Below are 24,255 nucleotides of genomic sequence, written 5' to 3'. Positions count from 1 at the left end.
TCATTGAAGCTGATATGAACACAACTGTAACCAAATAACCACTTGTTACTACAATGATATGCAGAAAAGCATCTCTGAATGCACGTCATGCCACGTCAGACCTTGAAGTAGATAGACTGCAGAAGCTGAAGGCCATGAACATTAATTCACTGGCAACCTTATTAGTTACAGGAGATACCTAGTAAAGTGCCCTAGTAAAGTGATTGTATATGTCATCAAACACTACCCTGAGATTCATTTTCTGAAGTCATTCACAGTAGAGCAAAGAAGTACAATAGAATCAATGAAAAATGACACACAAACACTAGCTGACAAATTGTGCAAATAGAAAAAGAAGTAAGAAATATTAATAATAAATATATATAAAGCTGAAAACATGAGTTGCAGAGCCCTTGAAAGTGACTTCAGACATTGTGTTCAATGATCAGTTCAATGTTGTAGTGAATGAAGATCTCCACGCTGATTCAGGAGCCTGATGGTTGAAGATAATAACTGTTCCTGAACTTAGTGTTATGGGACCTAAGGCATCTGTACCACCTTCCTACTCGTAGCAACAAGAAGCGAGTATGGCCAGGATACTACAGGTTTTTGATGATGGATGCTACTTTCTTGCGTTAGCACTCTTTGTAGATATATCTAGTGGTGGGGAGGGCTTGTCCTGTGATGAACTGGGCTGTATCCACTACTTTTTGTAGGTTTTTCTATTCTTTGGTATTGTGTTTACATACCAGACTGAGATGCAACCACTCAGTATACTCTCCATTGTGCATCTATAGAAGTGTGTTTGAGTTTTAGATAACATGCCGAATCTGTGCAACCTTCTAAGAAATTAGATGTGCTGCCATGCTTTTTTTACATGGCATTTATTTGCTGGTCTCTCTGATATGTTAACTCCCAGGAATTTAAAGTTACTCATCTTCATCACCTCTGATTCCCTTACGCACACTGGCTTTCTTCCTCCTGTAGTGAATAACCAGTTCTTTGTTTTTTGCTAATGTTGAGTGAGAGGTTGTTGTGGCACCACTCAACCACGTTTTTAGTCTCCCTCCTCTATACCAATTTGGTTCGGCCAACAACAGTGGTGTCATCAGCAAACAACTGGATCTGAAATCTGATGGCTAACTATAGTCAGCAATCTCTAGGAACAATGTAAAGGTCCTAGAGATGACGTAGAAAAGTGAGAAATTTCAGCTACAAGATTAGACTGGAGATTACATCCTTACAAATAGGGAGAAGTTATTCCTGATAACAGATAGTTCAAATGCCAGAGCATGCAACTTTAACATGAAGGACAAAAGGTACACGAAAGATGTAGAGAACAATCTTTTTACACAGTATGATTTCCAACAGTGCCTTGAAGTAAGTTAGGAACACAGCTAGTCATGGCTTTACAAGGAGAATGGTATACAGACAGAACAAACTATAGGACAACATAGTAAGATTGGTGAAATAAGCCTAATTAGACTGCTCTACAGGGAACAAACATGAATTCATTACAGAAATGCCTCCTTCTGTGCTATAACAATTAGAATTGAGCAGCATGGAAATACCTTTGTATGGGCCCATATCTTTTCAGTTGTCCATCTAAATGCTCCTTAAATGTTGTGAAAGTACCTAAAGCAATTACCACCTTATTTGTGAGTCCTGACGAAGGGTCTCGGTCCGAAACGTCAACTGTACCTCTTCCTAGAGATGCTGCCTGGTCTGCTGCGTTCACCAGCAACTTTGATGTCTGTTGCTTGAATTTCCAGCATCTGCAGAATTCTTCGTATTTACCACCTTACCTAGTGCACTCCAGAGCAACTAAGTGATTCCCGAACTGCACATAATAGGTTCATTTTTTACATCACAAAATGAAGTTTTATCTCCAAAATCTGACATTATAATCTACACAGTATTTATTTATAACAAAAAACTTTACTAATATCAATCCCTTATTTTGTCTCACAATATATCCGGATTATATCCCTTTATTACACTACTCTTCCATTGTTCAGCAATTTAAATATTCAAATTACCATTGCGTCTTTCATATTATGTGCTTCTTGCTGCATAGATATCTTATAAGATGCTCTAGCAACTGTTTTGTCATTCCAACACAAAATAGCTAATGTATTATATTGGTCAACCTTCCTCGGCACTTTATCAAAATGCTCAGTAACAGACTGTTTCCCTTTAACAAATCATGGCTTGCAGTCCCTCATTAACCCATACCCTCTTAAGGTGAAAATTAATTTATATTTCTCACACCAACATTAGAATAATTATTTTGTAGTTGCTAGAAATCTTGTAATATTTACAATTTGATGATTCTATGGCACCACTTTTATTTTGAGAGATTATCTTGTTAGCTTCAGTGATGTTATAAGGTTTCATTATTGTAAGTAGCTCAGTAAAGTATATTGGTATAATAGAGAAAGATCCTGCATTACAGCAGTTGGTGGCAAGTAAGATGGGAATTCTAAAACATTAAATTAATTTTTGGATTGGACCAAAATTAGTTATTTTGAAAATCGATTTTTTCATAACAACCGAAGGACACAGTTAAACACATTGCACAGAGATAACAAAATTAATGTTTTGATATTGAGGATAAATAATGCTTGCAAAATATCTAACTTTGTATGCATTGTTATCCAAATTTAACCAATTTCCCTCAGGATCAATAAAGTATGACTATGACTATGACAAATAATGAGAATTTTGTAAGACGTAGTTTCTCAAACTTTGTCTGATTGGACCTGAATTTGCAGTCAATCTTGAACTGCTTGCTTGTTCCATTAATCCAGCACAAAAGATTGCACTTAAATTGTATGGTTTTCACAAGATGCAACCGCTGTAAAGTGGCTGTTCTGGTCTCAGTGGGGAGGCTGAAAGCCTTTGACTCAAATTTTGAGGGAAGTGAGAAAAGCCAGAATGAGCTTTGACCTTAAATGTAAAAGGAAAAAATTCTATAGTCCACTTCCATTTACACATTGGACTTCAACTACTGCACAGAGTCTTGTCATCTTCAGAAGTTTTCGGATGACTCTGCCATAGTTGGATGCATCAGCAAGGCAGATGAGGCTGAGTACAGGGCTACGGTAGGAAACTTTGTCACATGGTGTGAGCAGAATTATCTGCAGCTTAATGTGAAAAAGACTAAGGAGCTGATGGTAGACCTGAGGAGAGCTAAGGTACCGGTGACCCCTGTTTCCATCCAGGGGGTCAGTGTGGACATGGTGGATGATCACAAATACCTGGGGATACGATTTGACAATAAACTGGACTGGTCAAAGAACACTGAGGCTGTCTACAAGAAGGGACAGAGCCGTCTCTATTTCCTGAGGAGACCGAGGTCCTTTAACATCTGCCGGATGATGCTGAGGACGTTCTACGAGTCTGTGGTGGCCAGTGCTATCATGTTTTCTGTTGTGTGCTGGGGCAGCAGGCTGAGGGTAGCAGACACCAACAGAATCAACAAACTCATCCGTAAGGCCAGTGATGTTGTGGGGATGGAACTGGACTCTCTCACGGTGGTGTCTCAAAAGAGGATGCTGTCTAGGTTGCATGCCATCATGGTCAATGTCTCCCATCCACTACATAATGTACTGGGTGGGCACAGGAGTACATTCAGCCAGAGACTCATTCCACCAAGATGCAACACAGAGCGTCATAGGAAGTCATTCCTGCCTGTGGCCATCAAACTTTACAACTCCTCCCTTGGAGGGTCAGACACCCTGAGCCAATAGGCTGGTCCTGGACTTATTTCATAATTTACTGGCATAATTTACATATTACTATTTAACTATTTATGGTTCTATTACTATTTATTATTTAGGGTGCAACTGTAATGAAAACCAATTTCCCCGGGATCAGTAAAGTATGACTATGACTATGAATAATTACTTTGGTTCTGTCTTCACTAAGGAGGACATGAATAATCTTCCAGAAATAGTAGGGGACAGACGGTCCAGTGAGATGGAGGAACTGAGTGAAATACATGTTCGTAGGGAAGTGGTGTTAGGTAAATTGAAGGGATTGAAGGCAGATAAATCCCCAGGGCCAGATGGTCTGCATCCCAGAGTGCTTAAGGAAGTAGCCCAAGAAATAGTGGATGCATTAGTGATAATTTTTCAAAACTCGTTAGATTCTGGACTAGTTCCTGAGGATTGGAGGGTGGCTAATGTAACTCCACTTTTTAAAAAAGGAGGGAGAGAGAAACCGGGGAATTATAGACCGGTTAGCCTAACGTCGGTGGTGGGGAAACTGCTGGAGTCAGTTATCAAGGATGTGATAACAGCACATTTGGAAAGCGGTGAAATGATCGGACAAAGTCAGCATGGATTTGTGAAAGGAAAATCATGTCTGACGAATCTCATAGAATTTTTTGAGGATGTAACTAGCAGAGTGGATAGGGGAGAACCTGTGGATGTGGTATATTTGGATTCTCAGAAGACTTTTGACAAGGTCCCACACAGGAGATTAGTGTGCAAACTTAAAGCACACGGTATTGGGGGTAAGGTATTGGTGTGGGTGGAGAGTTGGTTAGCAGACAGGGAGCAAAGAGTGGGAATAAACGGGACCTTTTCAGAATGGCAGGCGGTGACTAGTGGGGTACCGCAAGGCTCAGTGCTGGGACCCCAGTTGTTTACAATATATATTAATGACTTGGATGAGGGAATTAAATGCAGCATCTCCAAGTTTGCGGATGACACGAAGCTGGGGGGCAGTGTTAGCTGTGGGGAGGATGCTAAGAGGATGCAGGGTGACTTGGATAGGTTGGGTGAGTGGGCAAATTCATGGCAGATGCAATTTAATGTGGATAAATGTGAAGTTATCCACTTTGGTGGCAAAAATAGGAAAACAGATTATTATCTGAATGGTGGCCGATTAGGAAAAGGGGAGGTGCAACGAGACCTGGGTGTCATTATACACCAGTCATTGAAAGTGGGCATGCAGGTACGGCAGGCGGTGAAAAAGGCGAATGGTATGCTGGCATTTATAGCGAGAGGATTTGAGTACAGGAGCAGGGAGGTACTACTGCAGTTGTACAAGGCCTTGGTGAGACCACACCTGGAGTATTGTGTGCAGTTTTGGTCCCCTAATCTGAGGAAAGACATCCTTGCCATAGAGGGAGTACAAAGAAGGTTCACCAGATTGATTCCTGGGATGGCAGGACTTTCATATGAAGAAAGATTGGATGAACTGGGCTTGTACTCATTGGAATTTAGAAGATTGAGGGGGGATCTGATTGAAACGTATAAGATCCTAAAGGGATTGGACAGGCTAGATGCAGGAAGATTGTTCCCGATGTTGGGGAAGTCCAGAACGAGGGGCCACAGTTTGAGGATAGAGGGGAAGCCTTTTAGGACCGAGATTAGGAAAAACTTCTTCACACAGAGAGTGGTGAATCTGTGGAATTCTCTGCCACAGGAAGCAGTTGAGGCCAGTTCATTGGCTATATTTAAGAGGGAGTTAGATATGGCCCTTGTGGCTACGGGGGTCAGGGGGTATGGAGGGAAGGCTGGGGCGGGGCTCTGAGTTGGATGATCAGCCATGATCATAATAAATGGCGGTGCAGGCTCGAAGGGCCAAATGGCCTACTCCTGGACCTATTTTCTATGTTTCTATGTTTCTATGATTATGACTATGACTTTAAATGGCTCTCGAAACATTATAATGGTCTCTGAAATTCAGCTTCTCAAATTCCTTGCTTTGAAGTAAACTTATATAGTATCTTCATTGTTAAAATGTTGCTTGGTTTTTTAAATTCTAGGCTGTTTATGAATAGACTCAGATTTACCTGGGTTATATGGTAAAGCTGAAAGTAACAGACTTCACAGGGTGAGCTTATTTGCACTGGAAAAAGTGAACAACTATCATTTTAAACCTCCTTTTGATTCTTCAGGAATTTTATATTTCTACCATTTTATTTGTAAGTCTAGTAATACTTATGATTTTCAACAGTTGTTTAAATATGTAACAATTTATCCAAAAATATTACAACATCTTCTATGTTAATTTGCTTATGTTATATATACTGCAAGAAGTAGATTTTCACTTTTCTGCCCAGGGAATTGGGGGCTTGTTGGATTGTCATTTTCTTGATTCCATTGCTTGCAAAAGTTAAGAGTGTATTCTTTGTTGAATGTATTCATTCCTGGGTATGACTCTAAACTGCAACCGGTGATGAGGCTCTGATTAGGGACTTTCAGCACTTTGGGGAAAGTGGAGTTACCCCTTAGTCATTCATTGCTCCCAGGGCCGCCCTGACCTGGAACGGTAGCACCTGCAAGTGTTTCTGCTCAGGATACGATCAAAGGCCAACGGCAGATCCGGCAAGTTCAGTAACTGAACTTATGATGGAGAAGGCGGATGAGCTACGACCTCAAATGTCAACAGCTATAGTACAGGCAGATGAATATTTGGGAAGAAAAATAGCGATTTCTTTTAATGCCACTTGGCATGTAAGAACCCTATATCAAGCAGGTAGATTGGACAATGTGATAAATGAAATGGAAAGACTAAAGGTTAACATCATGGGAATTGGCGAAGTTCGTTGGATAGGTGCTGGAACATGTCAGATTAGAAATGAAACACTAGTTTATTCTTGTGGAACATCCCATACTAATGGAGTAGGAATTCTTATGGATGAAAACATGGCAAAAAGTGTTTTAGGACATTGGGCAATATCAGAAAGAGTGCTCCTTGATAGATTCAGAGGACAACCATTTGATTTAGCAATTATACAGGTATATGCACCAACAACAGATGGAACAAATGAAGATATAGATAAATTCTATGAGGAGCTTGAACAAGCAAAGAATGGATGCAAATCTCAAGATATTGTTATTGTCATGGGAGATCTAAATGCTAAAGCAGGGCAAGGTGCTGATGGAAATACCATAGGAAAATTTGGACTAGGGGAAAGAAATGAAAGAGGTGAGAAATGGGTAGAATGGTGCAAGCTGAATAATCAGGTCATTATGAATACCTACTTTAAAAACCATTCAAGACGCTTGTGGACCTGGAAAAGTCCAGGTGATAACACTAGAAATCAAATTGACTTTATTACTATAAACCAAAGATTTAGAAACTCAGTGACACAATGCAAACCTATCCAGGTGCAGACTGTAATAGTGACCATAACCCAGTAGTCTGTCATGTAAAAGTAAAACTTCAAAAACTGAAGAAGCAAAAACCTGAACAATCCCTTGACTACTTGCAATTAATTAAAGAAGAAAACTTGAGACAAAAATTTACAATTGAAGTAAGGAATAGATTTCAAAGTCTAGAAATAGAATCTGTTGAAGATGATAGCAAACATGTAGAAATGAAATTTAACTCTCTAAAGTATTCCTTGGTAGAATCAGTGATTCCCAAAAAAGAAAAAAAGCACAAAGAATAAATGGATGACAGATGAAATCAAAAATCTAATGGAAGAAAGGAGATGGAAGAAAGCAAATCCTATAGAATATAAATCCTTAGATGAAAAAGTTAAAAGCTTATGTCAAAAAGTCAAAGAAGAATGGTTAAACCAGGAATGTGAGCAAATAGAAAGAATCCCTATTACTGATCCAAAAAGGTTACATCAACAAATCAAGAATATCACTGGTAAAAAGCTCCTCTGTTCTTCAGGTGGTTGCTTGAAAGCAAAGGATGGTGCCATTATCATGGTAAAAGATGAGATTATGAACAGATGGACTGAGTATGTTCAGGAATTGTTTGAAGACGATCGAGGTGAAAAACCAGAAATTAAGAGAAACATTGAAGGTCCAAGTATTTTAAAATCTGAAGTTCGTAATGCAATAAATAAGATGAAGAAAAGAAAGGCAGCAGGTCCTGATGAATTAGTAATAGAACAAATTATTGCCCTTGAAGATTATGGAATTGAAAAACTTACTGATTTAATCAATGACATTTATGAGACTGGAATAATACCAGAAGGGATGAAAAAAATCAGTATTTATCACTTTTCCTAAGAAACCTGGAGCAATAGAAAGTGAATTACATAGGACCATAAGTTTAATGAGTCATATCACCAAGATACTTCTAAGAATTTTGATGACAGAGCTAAAAGTAAGATACAAGCTGAAATAGGTAAAAAAAAACAATGTGGTTTTGTGAAAGACAAAGGTACAAGAAACGCAATATTGATGTTAAGGGTACTATCAGAATGAGCTATTAAAGTGCAAGATTTGTTTGTTTGTTTTATCGACTACACAAAAGCATTTGATAAAGTGAAGGACAGTAAGTTATTTGAAATATTGCAGAAAACTCTAGATCTAGATTCGAAAGACCTCCGCCTAATCAGAAATCTGTACTGGGAACAAACTGCCACTGTAAGAATAGATGGAGAAGTGAGTCAGTTTATGAAAATCAAGAGAGGCATTAGACAAGGGTGTGTTTTCTCTCCTGATTTATTTAATGTGTACGGTGAAACAATATTACAAAAAATAAGAGACATCTTGGGAATCAAAGTTGGCGGTGAAAACATCAATAATTTCAGATATGCAGATGACACTGTGTTAATTGCAAGTGTGGAGGAAGAACTACAAAACTTAATTGATATAATTGTTGAAGAAAGTGCAAAAATGGGTCTATCTATCAATTGCAAAAAGACAGAATGTATGGTGATATTCAAAAAGAAGGAGAATCCTATCTGCAGGCTGAGAATGAACGGGGAACATATAAAACAAGTACAGAACTTCTGCTACTTAGGAAGCTGGGTGACATCAGTTGGCAGGTGCGACTTGGACATCAAAAGAAGAATAGGGATGGCAAAAGACACCTTTACGAGAATGAAGAGTATACTGACCAATACTAAACTAAGCTTGACAACCCGCCTCAGAGTACTGAAATGTTACGTTTATCCAGTTTTGTTATATGGCTCAGAATATTGGACAATATCTAGTAACATGAGGAAACGAATTGTAGCAGCAGAGAACAGGAATTCTGCAGATGCTGGAAATTCAAGCAACACACATCAAAGTTGCTGGTGAACGCAGCAGGCCAGGCAGCATCTGTAGGAAGAGGTGCAGTCGACGTTTCAGGGCGAGACCCTTCGTCGGGACTAGGTCTCGGCCTGAAACGTCGACTGCACCTCTTCCTACAGATGCTGCCTGGCCTGCTGCGTTCACCAGCAATTTTGATGTGTGTAGCAGCAGAGATGTGGTTTTTGAGGAGGATGCAAAGAATATCATAAATGAAATGAGTATCTAATGAGGATGGCACGAACAGAGCAAACACAAAAAGAGAAATAATGTCTGAGATCATGAAAAGGCAACGTAACTTCATTGGACATGTGATTAGGAAAGAGGAGTTAGGATGCATGGTAATTATGGGAAAGATTGAAGGGAAGAAAGCAAGAGGAAGACAAATACAAATGATGATGGGGACAGCAGCCAGAGAACTGGAAATGAATACTAATGAATTGATCCACTTGACCTGAAACAGGAGTGTGTGGGCCATGGCAGTCAAAGCTCAAACTGGGCACAGCACCTGATGATGATGATGATGATGATGATTCATTTAACCCACTCCTTCCTGTTTGGCCAATTGAGTATTATAAATTGACCCAATGAATGTATGATATGTTCAAACCAATCTTAACATATAAAGATCTTTTACAGCCAGTTAAAAATAGATTTTTGACAGATGCTCCTAATCCAAAACGTGGTGGGAACCTTAGAAGGAAAAAGAAATTTAGGATCCATCTGGAAAAATTACAAGTAATAGGAAGACTAGGGCAGTAATACACTGAAATGGTCTTGGTTTGTACAGAAAGCTCATGTAGGACTGAAACTGACAGAGCCTGCATCTGCTGGCAGCCTGGAGGTTACATGTGCATTTTCTAATACTTTTTGTGAAATGCATAAGCCAATGAACAGTGAAATTTTAGTAGATACCAGATGCTTTTAACCTAATGCCTTGATTTATTTTTGTAGTGTCATGAGTCTATTTGCCTGAGATTTTACAAGCAGTAGTTTGTTTATTTTTTAATGGAAGTACTGTTGAGGCTAGATTTATTTGTCTTTAACCTTCCAGCTAAACAAATATGGTTAAAAAAAAACTTACTTGAAAATTTCAGATTCAAACTTTCTTGGAGCAAAACAAAATCTTTTACTGTAAAACGAAGTCCTACATTTTTTGTTTTTAAATATGTCAGGAATGAGATTGCATTTTAAAGAGCAGTGTAAGAAGTAATTGAAGAAGCTGGGTCATAGGAAAGCAAATTACACGGAAACATTAAGGATAGCCATTAGATTAGATTGTTTGCTATCAACAACCTCTCCGCTGTTTTTAAAAGCATTTATTTAATCAAATTTTGTTTTATTGTGTAGGTCACATGCTGCATCATGTTAACATTGGATTAAAGGTGAAGCAATGTGTTCATGAAATTCCTTCCATATCAATGGAAACAACCATCCAGCCCATCACTCGAACTGTTCTTCGAGTTCGCCTGACAATCAATCCTGACTTCAAATGGCATGACCAGGTAAAACTAAACCAGGTCCAGAACAATGGGACAACATGCAAAGATTAGCTGCAGAAAGAATAACTGTTTTTCTTTCAGGTTTTCAACAGAATTTTTTTAACATTTGCAACTCCAAAAAAAGCTCAAGATTGGAAAAAAAGAGTAACAAAAAGTTGATGTAATTTTTTAAAGTTTGTTTTGCAAAACTTATCCTCAGATCGGTTATGTAAAATAGAAGTCTCTGTTTTGAAGTAATTTTATCCATCTCTTCTCCGGTGTTGAGAAACTGATTAGATATCGGCTTCCTAGGAGTAGACAAAGTGAGCTTTACAAGGCTTTTAAATCTGGTAATGGTGAAGGAAAGAGGTGAAAGTGGCAACATAGGGTGACAATATTTGAGGTAAATACTGGTGAATTTTGATTAAAGTTGTTTCAAACTCAGATCAGGGTCAATCTAGTCATCAAAATTGCAAAACTGAATTTGTAAGCAGGTGTTTAAAAAAAGAAGCTGTTGAAAGCCAATTTGGGGAAATGTGCAATATTATTATATACGAATATTGAATAACAAAAATAAATAAAACACAAGAAATTCTGCAGATACTAGAAGTCAAAAGCAACACACACAAAATGCTGGAGGAACAAAGCAGGCCTGGCAGCAACCATGCAATTTAATAAACAGTCGACATTTCAGGCCAAGACCCTTCTTCAGGACTGGAAAGGAAGGGGAACGACAGCAGAATGAAAAGGAGGGTGGGAGGAAGATAGCTAGGACATGATAGGTAAAGTCAAGAGGAATGAAAAGGTTAAAGGGCTGGAGAAGAAGGAATCTGATAGAAGAGCAGAAGGAGAAGAAGGTAGGGCACCCGTGGGAGGTGACAGGCAGGTAAGAAGAGGTACAAGCTCAGAATCAGGAATGAAAAGGAGGGAAGTGGGAGGGAAAGAATGTTTTTACCAGAAAGAAAAATCAGTGTTCATTCCATTAGGTTGGATTCAACCCAGACAAAATATGTTGCTCTTCCACCCTGACAGTGGCCTTATAGTTGCACAAAAGGAGGCCATGAACTGATATGTTGAAACAGAAATGAGGAGAGGAATTAAAATTCTTGGCCACTGGGAAATTCTGCTATTGTTGGCTGGAGTGGAAGTGTTCGACAAAGCGGACCTCCAGTGCAGATGAGGTCACATCAGGAGCACCAGATACAATAGACGGTCCCACAGATCTGCAGGCTAAGTGTTCCCTCACCTAGAGGGACTGTTTGGGGCTGAAATGAAGAAGAGTCATGAAGTGAATGGGCAGGTGTTGCACTTTAGCTACTTGCCAGGATAAGTCCCAGGAGCGAGATAGGTGGGGGGTGGGGGTGAATGGACAAGGAAATAACAGAGAGAATGATCCTGCAGAGAGTGGGAGGGAAGGTAAGGATGTGTTTGATGGTAGGATCCTTTTGGAGATGGCAGAAGCTGCAGAGATTGATGTGTTAGATGAGAAGACTTCAAGGGGTGGTAGGTAAAGACAAGAGGAACTCTTTTCCTGTTAAGACAGTAGGAAGAAGGGGTGAGCACTGATTTCGGAAAATCAATGAGATGCAGATAAGAGCAGCATCAATGGTGGAAGAAGGGAAACACCATTGTTTGAGGAAGGAGGGCATCTCTGTCCTGGAAAAGAAGCCACATCCTGGGAACAGATGTGACAGAGGTGAAGGAACTCCAAAAATAGAATAGCATTTTTATAGGAGACAGGGTGAGAAGAGTTATAGAAAAGCTAGTTGTGGGAATCGGTAGGTTTCTAAAACATGTTGGTGGATAGGTTATCTCCAGAAATGGAGACAGATTGAGAAAGGGGAGGGATTTGGCAGAAATGGACCAAGTGAATTTAAGGGCCGGTAGGTGTTGGAGACAAAGTTGATGAAATTGACAAGCTCAGCATGGGTGCACATAAAAATAAAACCAAATTATCATAATTGAAGCAGGACAAACTTCTAGATGTAGTATCATAACTGAGTATCATCTTTGTGAACTAAAGTTAACAAAGGACAATTGCATAAATACTACCACAATCTTGTTCATGTTGTTCATCTCAAGATTTAATTTCAGGCCAAACAAAGATGATTTTGGCTAATGAAAAATTTAGGGAAGTAGGCTGCTCCTTGCTAAATGAGTGATACAATGAAAAGTGAAATGCAAGGCAAGAATTATACAGTTAGAATAAATCACAAAATGGATAAAGTGTCTGGGCCACTTACAAAGTAGCTACAACAATTCTTTACTCAATCACTCAATCACTCAATCATTCCTGAGATATTAAACAAATTGAATAGACATTGTGTTTCCGGCTGCAAAATCTTCCTTGCTTTCAGTACATAGATGGGAAAATTCCCTGTTATGTTTCAATCATTGGCTCTGTGAGTTGTGTGCCATTACCTCACCTCCCACCAACGTTACTCCAGCTGCTCATATCATTCACAGCTTCCTGCTTGATGTATCTTCTAAATTCTGAGCACCAATTCTCTTTAGCTATAATGAGTTCAGAAAGGCATATTAGTGTGTGGTAGTGCAGGTCTGGAAAATAGGAAAAGAGACATAGCACATTCAGGTGATATAGTAGAACTCTGTAAAAGGAAATGCAAGCTTTCACTTGAGATGGAATTGAGCTGTATCTAACACTCAAGCTTCATTTTGTTATTGGAAAGATTTGTATATTTCAAATTTGCCCTCTTTGCTTGGGAAATGAAGAAAATTCCAGTCAATTCTGTTATCCATGTGGGACTATTCAACGTGCATGTGTCGTCTCTGGTTACCATAGAAAATATGTGGATATTTAAGTAATAGCAAATAATTTGGATTCATGCCTTTCTCTTTAAAATGTAATATTACTCACACCTTAAAGTAAATATATAATTTTTGATAGTGAACTAAAACAAAGGATTTTTTAAAGTTTGAAAACGACATTAAAATTTCAGATTATATTTTTTGTAAATCGTTATCTAAAGTTATATGTATTGAATTCAAGCAAGCATAACTGAAGAAGAACTTAGTAATTATATACCTCATGACTTGTAGATTAACTGTAATAATGATATTAATGATTTACAAAAACTGATAGCAATGATCCTTTCTTTAAGCTGTTGTTTTTTCATAATCCTTATTTCCTAAGCTGTTCAAAATTCTCTGTGTACTTAATGTGAATTGTAATGTTATTAAAAATAAGATCATTATGGACAAAAGTACACTGGAAATTTCTTCTAAGCATTGCCTTCTGAAAATACTACAGCAATATTATGGATAATCCCTTGTGTGCTCCAAGTGTTTGCTGCCTTTCTTCTGAAACGTAGTATGATAAAACCCAATACAATGTTGTCAGTGAACACAGTGTGTTCCATACCATTTGTTTACTAGGGAAGGTTGATTGGATAGTGTCTTAAAATACTTGTTTAAGAGAGGTATATACAATCAAAATTTTAAAAGCACTTCAGTTAATTCATTCTGTTTTAGAATGCAGTGACTTACTTTTCATATCAAAATTATTCTTCAACGGATATGCATACACAAAAAAATAGCAGCAAAGTATCAAGTGTATGCTTCCCTCGGTGTTTTATGACTTCATGGTTTTGATTGTAAATTGAGAATTGTGTTGGATGGATGATTTTCCAAAGTAAGGTTTAAGTCAAAGGTGTGGCAGTAATGCCATTCTGATTCTAATAGCATATTATTGGTGTTTTTGAGGTTCTATATCAGTAGTGGGTGCTTGCATAATTCTCAAGTCCACTATGTCTCACGAAGCAATATTGCAGTAAATATCTACTTTCAATCATCCATACTATACAATTTTATAGCTATTGCCATGTATTATCTAGTACTCATTCTCAAGTTCGCTGTACCTTTACAGTTATATTAACACTTTAGTATTTTAGCAGTTTTACCTAAGAGCAGACAAAATTGAAGTAGAAGAAAGCCATACAGCCCATCAAATTACTTCTAACTTAATGAATTCATACATAAACTTCTGTATTAACTCCATATCCTTGTCTGTTCCCGTTTTCCTTTTCTGAAAAGCTACAGACACGGAAAATCTAAAATAAAAATAGAAGCTACTAGAGAAACAGCAGCATCAAAACAATGAAGTTACTGTTTCAAATCAAAGACGATTTATCAAAACTACTCTTCTTTAATTCTTTCACTGTTCCAAAATCTACTGCTCTTGGTCTTAAATAAAATCACTGACTGAGCATCCACAACTTCCCATAGAAGAGAACTCCATTGAAAATTTTCTAGGCTTCAGGTTAATACTGTAGTAAAAGTATTACAGTACTTTTTTTTTAACAGTATTTATAGTACTTGACCATAAAGAGAATATTTACATACTGTGTGCATTTTGGAGGAAGCAAATACTACCACAATGATGTGGTTTGGTTTTGAATTGTTGCAGATAGAACAAATTATCAAAATATTTTTTAAATGGATATGGTTGGTCAAAACTGCCAATTTTCACATCAGTAACCAGGTCTTTTAGTCAAACTGGTAATCATAATTGCAGAGGATGAATGATGTTGCCAAAGTTTATTCAAACTCATAGAAACTTTATGAGTGTAAGGGCAGAAGAAATTAGAACTGTCATTAATATTAATGTTTAACTGATGAAAAGAAGAGCACGTGCAGAGTTCACATCAATAGTCATAATGAAAATTTCAAAAAGTCTTACTATAACTACAGAATTGGTCAGAACATTACAGTACTTTCAGGTAGGTACTGTCCTTGAGCTGTTTCTGATGCAGTGAGGATTTTTTTCTTTTACAAAGAGGCATGTCATTTGTATTTGTTGATATGTATGTGCTCGATTGCTGAAATTTTAGGCGCTTGACAGCTCAGCAATGGTGCTTCACAATGGATGTAGTAAACATTGGCTATAAAAACTGGGGATGGATCTGCATGCAATGGAAAGATAGAAAGGAATTTTAGGGGTTTTTTTGGTGTCAATGATTGCTGGATTGATAGCTTGTATTATCATATTTGATTAATTTAATTAAGATCATATGTCATTAACATTCTGAACTTGACCGTAAAGAGAATATTTACATACTGTGTGCATGTTGAAGGAAGCAAATACTACCACAATAATGAGGTTTGGTTTGAATTGTTTCAGGTAGAACAAGTTATCAAAGTATTTTTAAAATGGATATGGTTGGTCAAAACTGCTAGTTTTCACATCAGTAATTTCTGTATGTTAGCAAAAGTCAGAAAAATCTGAAAATTGCATTGTTAAAAATATTTAACAATGCAACAGTGAATAATCTTAATAATATCTTGAGCAGTTTCCAAGCTACGCCATTAACATTTTTAGGAGTTGTTTCTTTGTCCAAGATCTGCCTGTTGCATTTCTTCATTTAATCATTCAGGTTCTGCCATATTAAACAGTGCTCTTCCACTGGTTGTTTTTCGAGTACAATTTGACTAAATGAATGAAGGATCATTGGATTTCTTCTGAGTAACAGAAACCATTGGTTTCAACCCTGTCCTGCTTTTGCCTTGAATCAACACAGCAACAAAGCAATGCAAATAAAGATTCAGCAGAGGGAGTGCTGAGTTCATGTAAAGATATATGAAATGATCTGGTTTCTTGTGCATAGTTGTGGATAATTTATGTTCCAACTAAAAAGAAGTGGAAGAGCTTAATTAGAATTGCATTCTAGAAATCATGTTCATTTTCTTTTATTATTGAAGAACGTGCATTGTGAAAGGGCTGTTAAAATAGCTATCTATAGACTATGGAAAATAGCATAGTCATCTGATTGAAAGGCCAGAATCAATAAGATGCTTGAAAAGTTTAAAATTGGCACAGATTTGGATAATAACAGTGAACATTTTTGGTTGAGATGCTGCATCAGGATTAAGAGTGAAGAGGGAAGATAACCTGTGTAAAGCGAGGATGGGAGGAGTGAGACAGGGAACATCATATATGATAGATAGAAGGTAAAGGTTACCTGAAACTGAAAAACGCAGTGTTCATATTGCGGGGTTGTAGATTAAAAAGGCAGAATATGAGATGTTATCAATTGAGTCTTATCCAGATTTTGTGTTGTATAAGCAATCCAGGATCTGTTTTAAAATTACTGAGCAGAGTCATGTGGTTTCTGTATATCAGATCATTTCTGCCAGCTACCTTCTCTTTGATGCAAATTAAGAATTCATTCATTTCCAGATTCTGGTTGCCCCCTCTACCCCCAATCTTTAAGAGCAGTAGATATTTTTAATAATGGCTTTCCAAAGGGAATTGGATTAAAAATAAGAGGGAAAACAAAACATAGGAGAATTGGAAAGGAGCCAGGAAAAGAGAATAACAGGATTTCTCTTTGGATGAGGTGATGCAGATTCTGTGGCTGAATGACCTCATTCTTTGCTGTGTTATTGTTGTGACTATATTATTCCAGTATCATTTTCTTAAAGTGACTTTAAGTTACATTGGAAACTGAGAAAGAATTAATAACATTTGTCTTCACAGACTCATGGATCTGTAGGTGAGCCTTGGTGGATTTGGGTGGAAGATCCTGTGAATGACCACATATATCATTCAGAGTACTTCCTTCTCCAAAAGAAACAGGTGAGGTTTAACCACATTGGTTATACAATCCTGACGTTTTCTTCATCGCTGCTGATTTTGTGGTTTGTGGTTGCTGGCACAGTAAAACAGAGTGATGTGTTGCTTCGGCTACTGGAACACATTTCCTAAAATTGTTCACTTAACCAATATTTGTTTACTATTTTATAGTGATCGTAGCGAGTTCCTTAATTTTCATTACACTGTGTGGCCGAATATGTTATAAAGCTGTTGAACAAGATGTAATGCTGAAATAAAAATGTTTGGCAATTGCATATTTCATTCATGTTTATCACAATGCACAATTTGCCATTTTCAAAGCAATATAAATTGACTGCTCTTAATTTTAAAAAATAAATTTATTAAATAATAGTAATGAAAGTACAGTATCACTTGCAAGATTACTCTATAAGAACAAGTATTGCCTTAAAAGGAAAAAATATATTTTGGGAGTAATCATGCATATTCTTTGTTTGAGGGATTTTGAATTGCATTTGTTTCAGTTTGTATGAAAATGTTGTTAAATATCCAGTTGCAAATTTTTAATAAGTATGTTGGTGGAGGAAATTTAAAAACTCCTTCAGTGCTTTGTTTTTTATGTTGATTGTAGGTTTTGTCTAAGGAACCGCAACTGTTGGTATTTACCATTCCTATATTTGAGCCGTTGCCCTCTCAGTACTACATCCGGGCTGTGTCTGATCGGTGGCTAGGAGCAGAGGCTGTGTGCATAATTAATTTTCAATATCTGATTCTGCCAGAGAGGCATCCTCCTCACACTGGTAATGTAACCATGAAGCGTTTATTTATATATTACTGAGACATAGCAGTTGCCATTCTAGGTAGCTCTGTAATTTATGCAATGCACTGCTGGACAGTGCAAACAAGGTCCTGAGTTTGTTCCATAGCTGCAGTTAGATGATCTCTTTGTTAAGGTAATTGATAACAGAGATTCTACAACTAGCTGCAGCAACTCTGCAATAGATAAAGGACAAAAAGCAGCCAGATTTTTAAGAGCCTGATTACTCTGACTGGGAGTATAAGCATATGAATATTGGATCAAAATGGTTTGTAAGGCAACTCGCGTTTGAATAACTGATTAGCACTCTTCACTCATGATCCCAATGATCCCATATAAATAATAACTAATACCTTTATCAAGACTCTGTGGTAGCAATTTTGTCTTTGAGTCGGAAAGTTATTGTCCATGACTTGAGCACCTTAGCTAGACTACCATTTTTGTGCATCGATAAGGGAAGGGTCATGATTGGAAATGTCTTTTTAAAACTAAAGCCACACTTCCTCAGAGATATATTCCCATGAAGCTGTTTGAAGAGAAACATAGCTTGTTGTGACATTCTGGCATGTAAAGTAAATGGAAGTAAATTTTTAAGGCTGATGTGCATCTAGCCATTATCGTTCCAAAGTCCATGACATCACTGCATGAGTTCCTCAAGGCAGAATCCAGTGCCCAACAATTTCAGCTGCTTCATTAGTGAGCTTTCTTGTATCATTTGTTTAGAAGTGGGGACATTCACTGAAGATTGTGCAATTTTCATTGCACGGACAGAGCATAGGTGTTCAGCGAAACGGTCTCCCAGTCTGCGCCGGGTCTCACCAATATATAGAAGGCCACATCGGAAGCACCGGACGCAGTATATCACCCCAGCCAATTCACAGGTGAAGTGATGCCTCACCTGGAAGGACTGTCTGGGGCCCTGAATGGTAGTGAGGGAGGAGGTGTAAGGGCATGTGTAGCACTTGTTCCGCTTACAAGGATAAGTGCCGGGAGGAAGATCGGTGAGGAGGGATGGGAGGTACGAATGGACAAGGGAGTCACGTAGGGAGCGATCCCTGCAGAAAGCAGAAGTGGGGGGGAAGGGAAAGATGTACTTAGTGGTGGGATCCTGTTGGAGGTGGCGGAAGTTACGGAGGATGTCTACTATAAGCCTATGGACTCTCACAGCTATCAGGACTATTCCTCTTGTCACCCTGTCTCTTGCAAAAATGCCATCCCCTTCTCTCAATTCCTCCATCTCTGCCGCATCTGTTCTCAGGATGAGGCTTTTCATTTCAGGATGAAGGAGATGTCCTTTTTTAAAGAAAGGGGCTTCCCTTCCTCCACCATCAACTCTGCTCTCAAACGCATCTCTCCCATTTCACACATGTCTGCTCTCACCCCATCCTCCCACCACCCCACTCGAAATAGGGTTCCCCTGGTCCTCACCTACCACCCCACCAGCCTCCGGGTCCAACATATAATTCTCCGCCAGAGAAAGCAGGATCCCCCAGTGGCCACACATTTTAATTCCGTGTCCCATTCCCATTCTGATATGTCTATCCACAGCCTCCTGTACTGTCAAGATGAAGCCACACTCAGGTTGGAGGAACAACACCTTATATTCCGTCTGGATAGCCTCCAACCTGATGGCATGAACATTGACTTCTCTAACTTCCGTTAATGCCCCACCTCCCCCTCATACCCCATCCATTATTTATTTATACACACACACACGCACACACATTCTTTTTCTCTCTCTCTCCTTTTTCTCCCTCTGTCCCTCTCACTATACTCCTTGTCCATCCTCTGGGCTTTTCCCCTCCGCCTTTCTTTCTCCCTTGGTCTCCCGTCCCATGATCCTCTAATATTGCCAATCAACTGTCCAGCTCTTGGCTCCATCTCTCTCCCCCTCCTGTCTTCTCCTATCATTTTGGATCTTTCCCTCCCCCTCCCTCTTTCAAATCTCTTACTAGCTCTTCTTTCAGTTCGTCCTGGCGAAGGGTCCCGGCCCGAAACGTCGACTGTACCTCTTCCTAGAGGTGCTGCCTGGCCTGCTGCGTTCACCAGTGACTTTTATGTGTGTTGCTTGAAATACCAGCATCTGCAGATTTCCTCATGTTTGCGTCTTGGTCTTTCCTTTAATGATAGATTCATTTGGATCAGCAACATAAATACTGAACTGAAAGCTTTTCTAACTGGCATAACAAAACAAAATACTCTCAATGTGTTCTCCACAGCTCCAAGACTTCAACACTATTCAGGATGGCAGATCACTTGACCTCTGCCTCACAACTGACATTCATTCCCTCCACACTGGTGTACAGTTGTTGCAGTGTGTGCCATCTATAAAATAGACTGCAGTTACTTACCTATGGTACTCCAACAACATCCGATGGCCTCTATCTCAAAGAAGCATAAGGGTTTCAACCACATTCAAATACCACTACCTGAATGATTTTCTCCAATTAATATCACTTTGATTGGCATCACAGTCTTAGAGCCTAGAACTCCCTCCCCAATTACTTTTTGGAAGATCATTCACTAGGACTACAGAAGTTGAAAATGGTGTTTCACCACCGTCTTTCCAAAGGCAAATAGCAATAAGTGTTGTAGTGACACCTTCAAGCTGAAACTTGAATAAGTAGGATGATTTGCTGTTTCTGTCACCCTGTTGTACAAAATTTCACTGTTGCATTTGCCCTTCGAACAACAATAAGTATACTTAAAATGAACGAATTAGTTAAAAAGGTTCTTTGTGATTGAAAACATGAGTGATTTTAAGCAGTTTTTCATTAAAATATGTTTCATACAATGAAAATGTTATACTTATCACTATCTCCCTCTTTCATGCTCTTGTTTTCATTAATGAAATATAATGAACTAGAAAGTGAACAAATACACAATTTTGTGCATGACCCCAGCAACAAAATCTTTTTGTGTGGGTGATCCAGGATGTTTTACACATATAGCATACATGAGGACCTTACTGTACTAGTAGAGGGATAAAGAGTAAGATCCTGCTGAGAGATTGGGGGTTAGATCTGGTTTTCTAGAGACAATAGAGCAAAAGTCAAGTTCAATAGGTGAAAGCAAGCCATAGGCTTTGATGGACTGAGGTAAGAGGTCAAGAATTGGTCAGATAGTTAATAGTGCCTGGTGGTTACGTTAGAGGACAGGCAACTGGAGGCTAAAGAGATTAGTGATCAAGGATGTCAGGTGGATAGCAATTTAGCCAGGTCCAATTAGAAATCAGTTGTTAAGGTTATTGTGCACTCTGTGGGATAACAACAATGGTGGGGATGGGATGGGAATGAATTTTTTTAAAAAAGGAGGAAGACGGGTGACTAGGACATCACAATGTTGGGAAAAGTAAAATTAAATTTCCTTTAACTAATACCAGAGCTGGGCTTGTTGCTTTGCCTTGTGTTGTCTGTGTTTCTATTTGGATATTATATCTTTAGTGTTTTATATTTTTTCGTGTCTTTCTTTATTAACTACTGTAGTTAAAGTTTTGTCATTTGCACTTGTGTTCAAAGATGTGTTCAAAGATGTGTTCCAGTTTGTGTGATGTGCATTCACTCGTATCTCTTGAGGTATTTCTCACATGTATTGCACATTTATATTACCTGTACTTTGCAGAGTTGCTTGATCTGCAGCCTTTGCCCATCAGTGCTCTGGGAAATCGGGAGTATGAAGCCCTGTACAAGTTTACTCACTTCAACCCGATCCAGACTCAGATCTTCCATACCGTTTATCACACTGACTGTAATGTACTGCTCGGAGCTCCAACGGGTTCAGGAAAGACGGTCGCAGCTGAACTGGCAATATTTCGAATTTTCAACAAATATCCAACATCAAAGGTTATTTTTGGTTTAAATTTTAAATTATCTTTTTAAGTGTTTTGGCTGAAATATTTATATCAGTATTTTGTTTAATCTTCATAATAAAGTATCTTACACTACTGGGGTAAACAAAAATCATCTTTGTTTTCCAGCTCAAAACAGACATTAATAGTTTTGACTGCCATTACACTTCCTTCCCAATATTCCCTCTTTAATGACAGTGGAGCTGCTCCTCAGGTGCAGCAGTAACTGACAATTAATTTCATAGCCTATATTGATACAATGATTACTCAATGTGTATTTTTATATTGGAAATATGGTGCATTAGGGATTTCGACTCCTGAAGCTTGATTTTATTATTTTTGAACTTTGTATAATTTGTAGGCAGTTTATATTGCTCCTCTCAAAGCACTCGTACGTGAACGAATTGAGGATTGGAAAATCAGAATTATGGAAAAACTGGGTAAAAAGTAAGCATCACATCTATTGCAATCTAATAGAACAATTCATGAACCCTTTATCAATGCTTCTGATTATCATTGCAATTAATTCTTTTTGATTCCATAATAGGCTTGCCTTACAGTTCTCATGCTTTTAATAAAGTACTCAACATTTATGGAAATATGTGGCGTAGATAAAACTGATTTAGCAATCACCAAAATAGTTCTGTAAATGTTTGTCTGTTTAAGTTGTGATGGTTTCAGTTCATGCATTTTCAGATGCATATTCCACTTGTAACTCTTCAAGTAATTTATTCAATCCCATTTCAGAGTAACATTTTAAAAGGGGGGTGAAGGAAAGATAATTTTCGGGAGTGTTAGTTTTATATTTCAATTTATTTTCATGTAAGATGCTGCTGAATAGCTTAAACAATGTCACTTATTAAAAAGGACAGAGAAAACAAAGGCTCTTTTTAGCTTAGCATTCCTTATCTTTTTTTGTCAACATTTTACTCGAAGTGGTTATGATGAAGGATCATTGCCCAAAAACAATAGTTGTGTTCCTTGCTTCAAATTTGCTGCTTGACTTGTATGTTTCTGATATTTGCAGTTTTAATGTCATATTTTCAATATATGCAGTAGTTCGCTTTTGGAAGTGTGAGCCTTGGAGTGACAATCTTTAAAGAACTTAAACTTGATGTTTTAATTTTAAAGGGAATCACTAAAGAATCATTGGCACAGGTTCCAAACTACCTCCCTTGTACCAATGATTTAACAAGGCTACAAGTGCATTGCAACTTTTAATTTTAATTCCAAGTCTGAATGTGATTGTAATTATCCTTTTGTATTGACATAAAAATCAATGCATAAATTCAATTGGATGTATTGGTTGTTGTGTTCCAATTAAATTACATAAATTCTTAAACATTTCCAGGGTTGGCACATAGAAAATTCTGTATAATCCCAGTACTTAGAAGAGAAGGGAGAGAAAACCAGGTAGTCTGACATAAATAGTAGGAACAATTTCTGGAGTCTATATTCAAGGAGATGATAATGTGCACTTAGAAAGTGATAATGGGATAATGCTAAGTGATTGCATATTGTGAAAAGGAAATAATGTTTGTCATATCTGTTCATTTTTTGAATTTATAACTAGTAGAATAAATAAACAATGAATTAATCCATATGGTGTATTTGAGCTTTCTGGTGTTCGATAAGGCACCACACAAGATATTATTAAAGAAAAATGAAGTTCATGGGTTTGGAATATATATCATCATGAACAAGATAATGGATAGAATAAGTAGTTTTATTTTGTGTTGTGAGATCATGAAAGGTGAGGTGCCACAGAACTTGGTGCTAGGATCCTAGCTACTCACAATCTATTTCAATTATTTGAATGAGAGGAAAAAGTTTAATATATACATTTTGTGTTTGCATTGTGGCTTGTGATGAGAAGGTCCAGAAGCTTCAGGAGTATCTAGCTACCATTTGTAAATGGTCAAGTACATGACAAATGGAACATAGAGGTGTATAAGATGATGAGAGGCATTGATCGTATGGATAGTCAGAGGCTTTTTCCCCAGGGCTGAGATGGTTGCCACAAGAGGACACAGGTTTAAGGTGCCAGGGAGTAGGTACAGAGGAGATGTCAGGGTAAGTTTTTTATGCAGAGAGTGGTGAGTGTGTGGAATGGGCTGCTGGCAACAGTGGTGGAGGCAGATACGATAGGGTCTCTTAAGAGATTTTTGCATAGGTACATGGAGCTTAGAAAAATAGAGGGCTATGGGTAAGCCTAGTAATTTCTAAGGTAGGGACATGTTCAGCACAACTTACTGGGCCGAAGGGCCTGTATTGTGCTGTAGGTTTTCTATGTTTCTATAATGTGGAAATTTGTGGACTTCCAGTTAAGATGGCGATGGTTTAGTCGCCTAAAGCTGTCGCTTCATTTTATTTCTTGTCTCCGCACTTCTTCTTTCCTTTTTTTCACTCCAGATTGTTAAAAAACTTTCCCCCCTCCTTGCGAATATGCCTGTCTTACAATGGCTTCAAAGACCACCAAATTGGGGGGAAAAAGAAGTTCCTGCGGCTGGTTCCTCTGCCGAGATAGTTTCCATTTTGGAACAGCACCGGCAGAATACAGTATC

General features: G+C 38.1%; 1 protein-coding gene across 2 annotated transcripts in view; it reads left to right on the top strand.

Moving 5' to 3' along the window:
- Positions 1–24,255, top strand: part of ascc3 (activating signal cointegrator 1 complex subunit 3) — a 387,895-nt gene that overhangs the window by 216,698 nt on the left and 146,942 nt on the right. For both annotated transcript variants that reach the window (XM_072250313.1, XM_072250317.1), the window contains exons 22-26: positions 10,326–10,480; positions 16,953–17,051; positions 17,659–17,827; positions 21,466–21,686; positions 22,053–22,138. In XM_072250313.1, coding sequence (XP_072106414.1) covers positions 10,326–10,480; positions 16,953–17,051; positions 17,659–17,827; positions 21,466–21,686; positions 22,053–22,138 — 730 coding nt within the window. The remainder of the gene's footprint in view (positions 1–10,325; positions 10,481–16,952; positions 17,052–17,658; positions 17,828–21,465; positions 21,687–22,052; positions 22,139–24,255) is intronic.

Source organism: Mobula birostris, chromosome 2 (genome assembly GCF_030028105.1).
Source record: "Mobula birostris isolate sMobBir1 chromosome 2, sMobBir1.hap1, whole genome shotgun sequence".
Classification (NCBI taxonomy): Eukaryota; Metazoa; Chordata; class Chondrichthyes; order Myliobatiformes; family Myliobatidae; genus Mobula; species Mobula birostris.
This window is presented reverse-complemented; position numbering and strand designations above follow the sequence as displayed.